General features: G+C 49.9%; 1 protein-coding gene across 2 annotated transcripts in view; it reads right to left on the minus strand.

Moving 5' to 3' along the window:
* Positions 1 to 641: 641 nt before the first annotated feature.
* RRP8 (ribosomal RNA processing 8) overlaps positions 642 to 13,474 on the minus strand; it is a 114,579-nt gene continuing 101,746 nt past the window's right edge. For both annotated transcript variants that reach the window (XM_069759620.1, XM_069759618.1), the window contains exons 3-8: positions 9,397 to 9,544; positions 8,311 to 9,103; positions 7,795 to 7,924; positions 7,514 to 7,620; positions 5,678 to 5,774; positions 642 to 3,419 (exon numbers count right to left, since the gene is read on the minus strand). In XM_069759620.1, the coding sequence (XP_069615721.1) occupies positions 3,306 to 3,419; positions 5,678 to 5,774; positions 7,514 to 7,620; positions 7,795 to 7,924; positions 8,311 to 9,103; positions 9,397 to 9,544 (1,389 nt within the window). In that variant the 3' untranslated portion in view covers positions 642 to 3,305. The remainder of the gene's footprint in view (positions 3,420 to 5,677; positions 5,775 to 7,513; positions 7,621 to 7,794; positions 7,925 to 8,310; positions 9,104 to 9,396; positions 9,545 to 13,474) is intronic.

A 13,474-nucleotide genomic window follows, 5' to 3' on the forward strand; every position in this document is an offset into this window, starting at 1 on the left:
AAGCCCAGCGCGCTGTACAATGAGGCACATTCCCCCGTACATTATCAGAAGCCCAGCGCGCTGTATGATGAGGCACGTTCCCCCATAGATTATCAGAAGCCCAGCGCGCTGTACAATGAGGCACGTTTCCCAAGCACATTATCAGAAGCCCAACGCGCTGTAAGACGTGGCACGTTCCCCCCCGTACATTATCAGAAGCCCAGCGCGCTGTACAATGAAGCACGTTCCCCCCGTACATTATCAGAAGCCCAGCACTCTATACGATGAAGCACGTTCCCCCGTACATTATCAGAAGCCCAGCGCGCTGTATGATGAGGCACGTTCCCCCATAGATTATCAGAAGCCCAGCGCGCTGTACGATGAGGCCACTGTTCATTGTCAGATGTGCCATGTTTTAGCGATTCCCATTACATCCGCAGCCCTGGTACTTTATGGACTGTGGCCTGTAACCTCCGGCACTGGGTAATGACTATTATAGTGCAAGTTGTGAATGGTAACCAATTGTTCAATTCCTGGAGGCTTTTCAGATGGTCAACCTGTTTACTGCGAGGTAATAAGATTATAAGGTAGTATAAAGCTCAAGGCATCCACAAATCGTGGGGCGGGATGATGTGCAAGGTATTCATTGGCAAACGAAAATATGAATTAAAAAAATATAATTTATTTGTACAGCAGAGGTGGTGTAATGTCTGGAGCAGTCCAAGGACCGGTGTTCAGCTGTACAGCAGAGGTGGTGTAATGTCTGGAGCAGTCCAAGGACCGGTGTTCAGCTGTACAGCAGAGGTGGTGTAATGTCTGGAGCAGTCCCAGGACCGGCGCTCATCTGTACAGCAGAGGTGGTGTAATGTCTGGAGCAGTCCCAGGACCGGCGCTCATCTGTACAGCAGAGGTGGTGTAATGTCTGGAGCAGTCCCAGGACCGGCGCTCATCTGTACAGCAGAGGTGATGTAATGTCTGCAGCAGTCCCAGGACCGGCGCTCATCTGTACAGCAGAGGTGGTGTAATGTCTGGAGCAGTCCAAGGACCGGTGTTCAGCTGTACAGCAGAGGTGGTGTAATGTCTGGAGCAGTCCAAGGACCAGTGTTCATCTGTACAGCAGAGGTGATGTAATGTCTGCAGCAGTCCCAGGACCGGCGCTCATCTGTACAGCAGAGGTGGTGTAATGTCTGGAGCAGTCCAAGGACCGGTGTTCAGCTGTACAGCAGAGGTGGTGTAATGTCTGGAGCAGTCCAAGGACCGGTGTTCAGCTGTACAGCAGAGGTGGTGTAATGTCTGGAGCAGTCCCAGGACCGGCGCTCATCTGTACAGCAGAGGTGGTGTAATGTCTGGAGCAGTCCCAGCACCGGTGTTCAGCTGTAAAGCAGAGGTGATGTAATGTCTGCAGCAGTCCCAGGACCGGCGCTCATCTGTACAGCAGAGGTGGTGTAATGTCTGGAGCAGTCCAAGGACCGGTGTTCAGCTGTACAGCAGAGGTGGTGTAATGTCTGGAGCAGTCCAAGGACCGGTGTTCAGCTGTACAGCAGAGGTGGTGTAATGTCTGGAGCAGTCCCAGGACCGGCGCTCATCTGTACAGCAGAGGTGGTGTAATGTCTGGAGCAGTCCAAGGACCGGTGTTCAGCTGTACAGCAGAGGAGGTGTAATGTCTGCAGCAGTCCCAGGACCGGTGTTCAGCTGTACAGCAGAGGTGGTGAAATGTCTGGAGCATTCCCAGGACCGGCGCTCAGCTGTACAGCAGAGGAGGTGTAATGTCTGGAGCAGTCCCAGGACCGGTGCTCATCTGTACAGCAGAGGTGGTGTAATGTCTGGAGCAGTCCCAGCACCGGTGTTCAGCTGTAAAGCAGAGGTGGTGTAATGTCTGGAGCAGTCCCAGGACCGGTGCTCATCTGTACAGCAGAGGAGGTGTAATGTCTGGAGCAGTCCCAGGACCGGTGTTCAGCTGTAAAGCAGAGGTGGTGTAATGTCTGGAGCAGTCCCAGGACCGGTGTTCATCTGTACAGCAGAGAAGGTGTAATGTCTGGAGCAGTCCCAGGACCGGTGTTCAGCTTTAAAGCAGAGGTGGTGTGATGTCTGGAGCAGTCCCAGGACCGGTGCTCATCTGTACAGCAGAGGAGGTTTAATGTCTGCAGCAGTCCCAGGACCGGTGTTCATCTGTACAGCAGAGGTGGTGTAATGTCTGGAGCAGTCCCAGGACCGGTGTTCAGCTGTACAGCAGAGGAGGTGTAATGTCTGGAGCAGTCCCAGGACCGGTGTTCATCTGTACAGCATAGGTGATGTAATGTCTGGAGCAGTCCCAGGACCGGTGTTCAGCTGTAAAGCAGAGGTGGTGTGATGTCTGGAGCAGTCCCAGGACCGGTGCTCATCTGTACAGCAGAGGAGGTGTAATGTCTGCAGCAGTCCCAGGACCGGTGTTCATCTGTACAGCAGAGGTGGTGTAATGTCTGGAGCAGTCCCAGGACCGGTGTTCAGCTGTACAGCAGAGGTGGTGTAAAGTCTGCAGCAGTCCCAGGACCGTTGTTCATCTTTACAGCAGAGGTGGTGTGATGTCTGGAGCAGTCCCAGGACCGGTGTTCATCTTTACAGCAGAGGTGGTGTGATGTCTGGAGCAGTCCCAGGACCGGTGCTCATCTGTACAGCAGAGGAGGTGTAATGTCTGGAGCAGTCCCAGGACCGGTGTTCAGCTGTACAGCAGAGGTGGTGTAAAGTCTGCAGCAGTCCCAGGACCGGTGTTCATCTGTACAGCAGAGGTGATGTGATGTCTGGACCAACCCTGGGACAGGCCTTCAGCTGTACAGCAGAGGTGGTGTAAAGTCTGGGCCAACCCTGGGACCGGTGTTCATCTGTACAGCAGAGGTGGTGAAATGTCTCGAGCAGTCCCAGGACCGGTGTTCAGCTGTAGAGCAGAGGTGGTGTAATGTCTGGACCAACCCCAGGACAGGTGTTCAGCTGTAGAGCAGAGGTGGTGTAATGTCTCGAGCAGTCCCAGGACCGGTGTTCAGCTGTACAGCAGAGGTGGTGTAATATCTGGACCAACCCCAGGACAGGTGTTCAGCTGTAGAGCAGAGGTGGTGTGATGTCTGGCGCAGTCCTAGGACCGGCGCTCTTCTGTACAGCAGAGATGGTGTGATGTCTGGCGCAGTCCTAGGACCGGCGCTCTTCTGTACAGCAGAGGTGGTGAAATGTCTCGAGCAGTCCCAGGACCGGTGTTCAGCTGTACAGCAGAGGTGGTGTGATGTCTGGCGCAGTCCTAGGACCGGCGCTCTTCTGTACAGCAGAGGTGGTGTCTGGAGAAACCCTGGGACTGGCGCTCATCTCTTCTTGTATAGACATGGCTTCAGCTGTAGACCTGGATGTTTTGTCGCATCTCGCGCTCGTCCTGTCTTACTGAATTCAAAGAGGTAGAAATGCGAATTCTCTGTGTTCTGGGGACAAGAAATAAATAGCAATTGCCAAATTATTACTCCACCCAAAACGGATACCCGGCCGCCTGCCGGTAATGGGAATCACTATCCCCCAGTAATAAATAGTGCCGCAGTATCTAAGGAACATGCTATTTATTAGCAATTACTGCCCATATGGCGGCACCTTTATAGCAGGCAAAGTAAGTATTCAACACATCTATAATTTTCGAAGTAAATCTATTTGTAAAGCTGCTCATCATGAAATTCTCCCCAGATATCAGCGACATTCCACCCAGGAAAAAAATCCCCATAGATGTCCATAAGTTATGTGTAATAATGAGAGATGCTGCAGGGTAAAGTATTGAACACGTTACTGACATGTAATTAATTCTTCATATTAAAGCCTTTGTGGGTGATGAAGATTCCAGACTCGTTCTGTATGGAGAAACTAGTCACAGGCATTGCTCAGGTGGGATTTTGGCCCATTCTTCCACACATACACTCGTCACATCCTGAAGCTTCCGCGGTTTCTTCTCCGATCTCAGAGCTTTAGTTCCTTCCATACATTTTCTGTAGGATTCTGGTCCGGTGATCGGCTCGGCCATTCTAGCAGATTTATTTACTGTCTCTGACTCCAATTGAGAGTTTCCTCGGCCGTGTGTTTGGGATCATTGTCTGGGAGCAATGTCCACCGTTGTTTCATCTCCATCATCCTGGTAGATGGCAGCAGATTGTTATCAGGAATGTCTGGGTACATTGGTCCATTCAACCTTCCTTCTTATATGAAGTTTGCCAGTGGCGCAGGATGAAAAAAATCCCCACATCATGATGTTCCCACTTCACTGCTGGTATGGTATTTTTGGAGTGATATGAGGTGTCTTTTGGCCTCCAAACATGGTGCGTGGTGAGCGTGAACACAGGCCATGGAGGCTGCGTGGTGAACGTACATAGACCATGGAGGCTGCGTGGTGAGTGTACACACCGACCATGGAGGTTGTGTGGTGAGCGTGCACACAGGCCATGGAGGCTGCATGGTGAGCGTGCACACAGGCCATGGAGGTTGCTTGTATTAATTATAGTTTTCTGTGAAACAAATGTACCTGCTGATTCCAGGTGTTTCTGTAACTCTCCCTCCTCTGTGTGAAATCTTACGGGGAGCAGTTGGTCATGGACAGTTTATGGTAAAATCTTGCGGTGAGCACCTGGTCGGTTTATGGTGACATCTTGTAGGGAGCACCAGGTCGTGGTCAGTTTATGGTGAAATCTTGCAGGGAGCACCAGGTCATGGCCGGTTTATGCTGAAATCTCGAGAGGAGCACCAGGTCGTGGTCAGTTTATGGTGAAATCTTGTGAGGATCCCCAGGTCGTGGCCGGTTTATGGTGAAATCTCGAGGGGAGCACCAGGTCGTGGTCAGTTTATGGTGAAATCTTGTGAGAAGCACCAGGGCGTGGCCGGTTTATGGTGAAATATTGCAGGGAGCACCAGGTCGTGGTCGGTTTATGGTGAACTCTTGTGGGGAGCACCTGGTTGTAGCCGGTTTATGGTGAAATCTTGTGGGGAGCACCTGGTTATAGCCGGTTTATGGTGAAATCTTATGGGGAGCACCTGGTCGTGGCCGGTTTATGGTGAAATTATCATTCCACCTCCAGACTATGACCCCTGCAGCGCTCACTGGAGCCTTTAAGTAGTTTAGAAATTCTCCTGTAACCAATGACATCCGGATGTTTTACAATAATAAGGTTGTGAAGGTCTTGAGACAGAATCTGTTTTTCCCCATCATGAGATGTGTCTTGTGTGGCCACTTGGTAATGAGACGCCTCTTTATAGGCATCAGGTGAACCTGCTGATATTATTGGTTACTAAGTGGCAAGTTTGGTTTCCAACTACTGATAGATCTCAGCCGGTGTCAGGACTTTCCAGGACTTTTTGCTCCTCTCTATCTTCTTGTGTTCAGTACTTTTCCTGGTGTCATTCCTCATTATTACACATAATTTATGGACATCTCTGGTGATTTCTTTCCTATGTGGATTGGACAGGAAGTTACCGACATCGGAGGAGAATTCCATGACAATAGCAGCTTTACCATAGATTTACTGAGAACACTGGTGACGCGTCCAATCCTTATGTCACCGATGTATGGATTCTATATCCTGATACATAATCTCCATCGCCCACCATGTCGAGGATTGCCCAGACATCTGATGATCTGTAGATTGCGGGTTATAAATCACAAAAACTGATCAGACTCCACCGATGTCTCACAGGGGGAGAAAGTTACCTTATTGACACTTCTGAAGCCCAACTGTGCCATCGCACCAAGGAACTGACGGACATCATCGAACCGACTGCTCACCTCCGCAACAAGTAACACCCCACTGTAAAAAGAGAGCAGATGAGAGACTGCGGAAACAACCAACACCCCACTGTAAAAAGAGAGATGAGAGACTGCGGCGACAAGTAACACCCCTACAACTCCTCATCTCTGTCTACCACCGACCCGTCCTCATCAGTGCTGCACTTACAGTATGTAAGTACCTGGATAAGAATACAGTATTTTACCAGAGCCAACATGGGTTTGTAGCAAACAAGTAATCCAGACTCATCTAATTTACTTCTATCATGGAATCACTGACCGGGTGGATCAGGGAAATGCTGTAGATATAGTATATATCAACTTCAGCAAAGCACTTGATAAAGTATCTCAATCTATCCTTAATGAAAAAATGACCAAGTATGGGATTGACAAGGCTACGGTTAGGTGGATTCATCTGGCTCAGTGATCGTACTCACAGTGGTAATAAATGATTGCATATTCAAACGAAAGAGTGTTACAAGTGGGGTCCACAAGGCCCTGCCCTGGCCCCAGTGTTACAAGTGGGGTCCACAAGGCTGTCCTGGCCCCAGTGTTGTTCAACATTTTTATAAATGATCTAGATAAGGGAACTGAAGGTAAACTGACCAAACTTGCAGACTATGCAATGCTAGGAGGGATAGCTAACATTAGAGAAGACAGAGAATGGATTCAGAAGGATCTAGAGAAGCTTGGAAGAATAGGCAGCGACTAAGAGGGAGAAATGCAAGATTCTACATCTGGGTGAGAAAAACAAAAATTTCATCTATAGAATGGGAGGAATACAACTAAACAACAGCACGTGTGAAAAAGACTTGGGTATACTAATAGATCACAGACTGCACGAGTCAGCATCTACCCTACATCTCCTCCTCATCTGTCTACCACCTACCTGTCCTCTCCACAGTGCTGCACCACCCTACATCTCCTCCTCATCTCTGTCCACCACCTACCTGTCCTCTCCACAGTGCTGCACCACCCTACATCTCCTCCTCATCTGTCTACCACCTACCTGTCTTCTCCACAGTGCTGCACCACTCTAGATTTCCTCTGTCTACCTCTGTCACTAGTGCCACATTCTCAACCAAAGAGGATGCGGGGTCAAACAACAAATTTGAGAGACAACAATGGTTGGGGGAATGGACTATGATGAGAATGCGGAATAATATCTCACATGACCAATGTTTTACCAGACAGAAGGAGGCAAGTAACACCCCAAACGCTAGGTGGAAGAAAGTCCTGACACGGGGCTTACCTGTGTAGCCCCCCCTCCTGACAAGGGGCTTACCTGTGTAGCCCCCCCCCCCCTCCTGACACGGGGCTTACCTGTGAAGCCCCCCTCCTGACACAGGGCTTACCTGTGTAGCCCCCCTCCTGACACAGGGCTTACCTGTGTAGTCCCCCCTCCTGACACGGGGCTTACCTGTGTAGCCCCCCTCCTGACACAGGGCTTACCTGTGTAGTCCCCCCTCCTGACACGGGGCTTACCTGTGTAGCCCCCCTCCTGACACAGGGCTTACCTGTGTAGTCCCCCCTCCTGACACGGGGTTTACCTGTGTGTGTAGCCCCCCCCCCTCCTGACACGGGGCTTACCTGTGTAGCCCCCCTCCTGACACGGGGTTTACCTGTGTGTGTAGCCCCCCCCCCTCCTGACACGGGGCTTACCTGTGAAGCCCCCCTCCTGACAAACATGGCAGCAGTGACCCTGCCATATACACAGCCACATGGTGATGACATCACGAGTCTGACATCACAGTTACTCACTCCGGCTTCAAGACGCGATTCGCCTCCTGCAGGAAATCAGAGAGATTCTTCCCCATCAGCGAGAGACAAAAGACAGCGACATCCACCGAACCGTCCTTAAGCGGCACCTAAGGAAAGAGACGGTCAGAGACAGGCAGGCGGCAGAGACAGCCTCACCCCGTGTGCAGAGTCCCATCTCTGGATATTACACTGGACTCTGGAGTCAACACTTAACCGTTTAGTACCCGCTCCCTGAGCCTAACCTGTTCTGTGGCAGTGAGGTATTCTGGGAGGTCCCTTACCTTAGCCATGTTGCACACAGTCACGTGCTCATTCAGGGCCACCAGATCAAAGGAATGTACTCTGTTCTTCACACTGCGAGCCAGGAGGGCGTCTCCACAGCCGAAATCAGCGACCACCAGGGAGGATGGCCTAGAAGAGAGCAGAGCATCAGCAGGACGGCCTGGCGACAGAGGGGGCGGCCTGGCGACAGAGGGGGCGGCCTGGCGACAGAGGGGGCGGCCTGGCGATAGTTGTGACACTTGACAGATGCTAAATTGACCAGAGGTGGACACCTCACATAGAAGTACACTTCTCCTAATACAAAATCCTCAGCTTTAGCGGCAGCTGACTGGCATTGTGCAGCGTCAGTATATGAACAATGGGTGTTGCCGATAGGAAAGACTCACCGCAGATACACCAATCACTATCAGCAGTCCCATCAGATGTTTTAGGCCCATGTCACTAGGTCAGGGAGCCAAGGGACCTCCCGCCACAAAAGCTACATTTAGAGGGGTCAGCATATTGGTGGCACTGACCTGTGCTTGATGTACTTGATGATCTCAGTGATGGGGTTGACCGGCCAGCGCTGGACTTGCTGGGAGAAGCCACTGTGGTAGATGGTGAAGGCCTCGGGGTCCTGCTTGAAGAGGATGACAGCGTCCTGACTGTCCGACTCGTACAGCTGTTGGTTGATGTAGCGGAAGCGAGCAGAATTTAGTCTCTGCTCCATACGAGAGCGCAGCTCTGCTGATCGGTCCCTTATGGCCGCACTATTATCAATTTCTGGCTGCTCGCCTTTACTCTTGGCTCCATGGGGGTCCTCCTCACTGGGGGTCTCTATGTTCTCACGCTGCATTATCTTCTTCAGCTTTTGCAGTCGGGCTCGATCTTGAGGGGTCACTTGCTGCTTGGTGACAGTGGGATGACTTGGTGTCAGAGCATTTCCGGTGGTCCTCCACTCACCAGCTGTCAGAAGTTGTGACTTAGGCACCCGATTCTTCACAGAGCTCCTCCCAGGGCACAAAGTCTCCTCCTCATCTCCTTTCCCAGACATAAGTCCTTGACCCTTCCCGAGGAACTGCTGGGATTTGGGTTTCTTGCTTCCCTGACTTTGGGAACTCTCGTCTTGAGATACTGAGGCCTCTGCTCTCCCATTTCCACCAGAGCTCCCCTCCTGGTCCTCTTCTCCTCCTGTCACTGACACGACCTTGAACTTGTTTCGATTCTTCCTCTTATTCTTTATCTTGTTCCTCCACTGTTGGCGGCTCAGTCGCTCTTCAGATACTGGGGGACGCTCAGACCTGGGGACATCTTCAGAGAGTGACGTGCCTGCAGAGAATTGAAAATTGTCACTTCACCTCCCCTAAAACACGACCGGCGTCTTCACTTCCCCTCCCGCCAAGACAGTACCGGCCGCAGCACCACCCTCCCACTCCAGCCTGGACCTGCTGCCGCACACCCCCCACATGTGAGACAGGATTGGCCATTTCCCCCCCTCAACCTCTTCCGGCCCACAAGAAGGGAGCGGCCGCTTCACCTCCCCCATACAGCAGCATGGTCCCATACAGGCCCCCAGAGCAGTAATACTGGCCCTCCCGGTGACATTGCTTCACCGATCAGACCTGGCGCAGGAGTCTTCCGTTTCTTTGGAGTTGTGGCCTCTGGGGCACTCGGAAGGTCAGGGTGCAGAGAACTGGGGGCGCTGAGGGTGCGGAGAACCTCCAGGAGCCGGTGATTTCTCTTCAGACGCTTCTTTCTGCTGGTATTCACCTGGTGACACGGGAAGGAGAACGATATACCTATTACCCGACAGTCATAGTCCTTACCGACAGCGCAGGGCCACCAAGGACGACTGCTATCACAGTGCAATGCAGCAGAAATTTTTAGGATATTTACGAGATCCCAAACAACTTCCTGCCCACGTGATAGGATTAGAATTCTCCTGGACTTTTCCAAAGAGACTTTAAGTCTAAGAAAATCCTTTACTGACATAACCACAAACCTTAGGAGGAAAAATCTCCCACACAGATGGGGTTTACCAGGGAAACACTTGATCCTCTTCATTGGGAAAACTTATTGAATAATAGCTCCCAAGGAAGGTTGGACCTCTCCGGAGAAGAAGACCAGGAAGGTGACGGGTAAATTTGTGGCATATTCCAGATTTGTGTCTTTAGAATGGGGATTATTCTCGTACTTCCTAGAGACCAGGCTTCTCCTGCAGCTCATTGGCCAGCGTTCTTCCCCCTAATTTGGGTTCGGTCTTTGAGAATTTTACCCCAACCTCAATCAGTGAATGTGAGACGTGTGTGAATGTTTTTCTTGGTTTGTAGAAGTTATTGTGTATAACCTGTATTGGTATAACACGGCGATTCTAAAAAAATACTGCAACAATTTGTGCTGTTAATGTTCTGCTGGTCACCAAAGTCATTGTTTATTATGTCCTTAATTTCCATCCCTAAATGTCAAAGTTCTTCATAGTCCACCATAGTCACCACCTGCGAGGAAGCTATGGGGTCACAGGGAGATGTTATAGCCAAGAAACAAAATTTGTAGAAAAAAACCCGCCAAAGTACAATCAGAAATCTTTCCCATATACTTTTAGATCTTCCTCCTCCACCTAAAAGTTGTAGTATTCACAGCTGAGAGACGACATTTCATAAAAAGTTAATGATCCCAACGGGAGATTCAAAAACTGATCTGTGAACTGGAATCTTCTATATACAAAGAATAAGAATAATTTTATTATCAACAACATCTGCCCCTAATCGGGGACAAATTACCTTTTTAAACAAATTAATGAAAAAAAGTTACCAAATTCCAGAGAGGACCGCTTATTATTTTGGGAAACTTTAATGTTATCCCTAACAGAAGCCGAGACCCTACAGCCTCATCCCAAGGTTATACATTATGATCGCTCAATAACTGGATAATGAGGGAACGACTTTATGAGGTTTCTTGCAGTCTATCGTAAATTCTACCTGTAGGGAATTCACCTTTACTCCAATCTTCATAGATATTCCTCTAGGATCCACTGGATCCTTATGAACAGATCATCCAAACATTTTGAGAAGCAACAATTGGAAACATTACAAGGTATGACCATGACACGATCTATATTATCCTCTTTATAAGCCGTCCTCGGGAATGGAGGGGCAAGTCTCGTAAATGGTCCTCCCTATAAGTCGTCCTCTGGAATGGAGGGGCAAGTGTCGTAAATGGTCCTCCCTATAAGCCGTCCTCGGGAATGGAGGGGCAACTCTCGTGAATGGTCCTCCCTCCTCAGGAATGGAGGGGCAAGTGTCGTAAATTGTCCTCCCTATAAGAAGTTCTCGGGAATGGAGGGGCAAGTGTCGAAAATTGTCCTCCCTATAAGCAGTCCTCGGGAATGGAGGGGCAAGTCTCGTAAATTGTCCTCCCCATAAGCCGTCCTTGGGAATAGAGGGGAAAGTCTTGTAAATGGTCCTCCCTATAAGCGTCCTCGAGAATGGAGGGACAAGTCTTGTAAATGGTCCTCCCTATAAGCCGTGCTCGGGAATGGAGGAGCAAGTGTCGTAAATGGTCCTCCCTATAAGCCGTCCTCGGGAATGGAGGGGCAAGTGTCGTAAATGGTCCTCCCTATAAGCATCCTCATGAATGGAGGGACAAGTCTCAAACTGTCCTCCCTATAAGCCGTCCTCGGGAATGGAGGGGCAAGTGTTGTAAATTGTCCTCCCTATAAGCCGTCCTCAGGAATGGAGGGACAAGTGTCGTAAATTGTCCTCCCTATAAGCTGTCCTTGCTAATTGAGGGGCAAGTGTCAAACTGTCCTCCCTGTAAGCAGTCCTCGGGAATGGAGGGGCAAGTGTCGTAAATTGTCCTCCCTATAAGAAGTCGTCATGAACGGAGGGGTAAGTCTCGAAAATTGTCCTCCCTATAAGACGTCCTCAGGAATGGAGGAGCAAATCTCGTAAATGGTCCTCCCTATAAGCCATCCTCGGGAATGGAGGGGCAAGTCTCGTAAATGGTCCTCCCTATAAGCCATCCTCGGGAATGGAGGGACAAGTGTCGTAAATTGTCCTCCTTATAAGCTGTCCTTGGGAATGGAGGGGTAGGTGTCAAACTGTCCTCCCTGTAAGCAGTCCTCGGGAATGGAGGGGCAAGTGTTGTAAATGGTCCTCCCTATAAGCCGTCCTCGGGAATGGAGGAGCAAGTGTCGTAAATGGTCCTCCCTATAAGCCGTCCTCGGGAATGGAGGGGCAAGTCTCGTAAATGGTCCTCCCTATAAGCCGTCCTCGGGAATGGAGGGGCAAGTCTCGTAAATTGTCCTCCCTATAAGATGTCCTCAGGAAAGGAGGAGCAAATCTCAGAAATTGTCCTCCCTATAAGCCATCCTCGGGAATGGAGGGGCAAGTCTTGTAAATTGTCCTGCCTATTAGCCGTCCTCGGGAATGGAGGGGCAAGTGTCATAAATTGTCCTCCCTAAGAAGCCATCCTCGGGAATGGAGGGACAAGTGTCGTAAATTGTCCTCCCTATAAGCTGTCCTTGCTAATTGAGGGGCAAGTGTCAAACTGTCCTCCCTGTAAGCAGTCCTCGGGAATGGAGGGGCAAGTGTCGTAAATTGTCCTCCCTATAAGAAGTCGTCATGAACGGAGGGGTAAGTCTCGAAAATTGTCCTCCCTATAAGACGTCCTCAGGAATGGAGGAGCAAATCTCGTAAATGGTCCTCCCTATAAGCCATCCTCGGGAATGGAGGGGCAAGTCTCGTAAATGGTCCTCCCTATAAGCCATCCTCGGGAATGGAGGGACAAGTGTCGTAAATTGTCCTCCTTATAAGCTGTCCTTGGGAATGGAGGGGTAGGTGTCAAACTGTCCTCCCTGTAAGCAGTCCTCGGGAATGGAGGGGCAAGTGTTGTAAATGGTCCTCCCTATAAGCCGTCCTCGGGAATGGAGGAGCAAGTGTCGTAAATGGTCCTCCCTATAAGCCGTCCTCGGGAATGGAGGGGCAAGTCTCGTAAATGGTCCTCCCTATAAGCCGTCCTCGGGAATGGAGGGGCAAGTCTCGTAAATTGTCCTCCCTATAAGATGTCCTCAGGAAAGGAGGAGCAAATCTCAGAAATTGTCCTCCCTATAAGCCATCCTCGGGAATGGAGGGGCAAGTCTTGTAAATTGTCCTGCCTATTAGCCGTCCTCGGGAATGGAGGGGCAAATCTCAGAAATTGTACTCCCTATAAAGACTAACAGAAGACACTATTGATCAATACTGTAAATAAAGCTCTATACTTAATATCTGCATCTTCCGCTTGTGCGTTGCCACAAAGTCAGAATCAAGGGGAAACTCATCCATATTAATACTATAAACCAAAAGGAAACATCCTAAAAAATACAATAAAATACAGAAGAAAAAACAACAACGTAACCGTCATCGCAATTGACAAGATCACAATTTAAATCCCTTTTCTTAAGGATCATGATAAAATGATCAAGATTTCAAGAGAAACATTATCCTTATAATAAAAAGTTCACATTAACAGATAATGAATAAAAGACCCCCACTTAAAATCCGGAGCGAAAGCCATAAATTCGGGTAAGTCTTCTATATACCTCCCACAAGATATTACAAACCCATTTAGTACAGATGGGGATCCTAGTTAATGATAAACTTACCTGGAGCAGCCAGTGCCAGGCAGCAGCTGCCAAGGCAAACAGGATCATGGGGTGCA

This window comes from Ranitomeya imitator, chromosome 3 (genome assembly GCF_032444005.1).
Source record: "Ranitomeya imitator isolate aRanImi1 chromosome 3, aRanImi1.pri, whole genome shotgun sequence".
Classification (NCBI taxonomy): domain Eukaryota; kingdom Metazoa; phylum Chordata; class Amphibia; order Anura; family Dendrobatidae; genus Ranitomeya; species Ranitomeya imitator.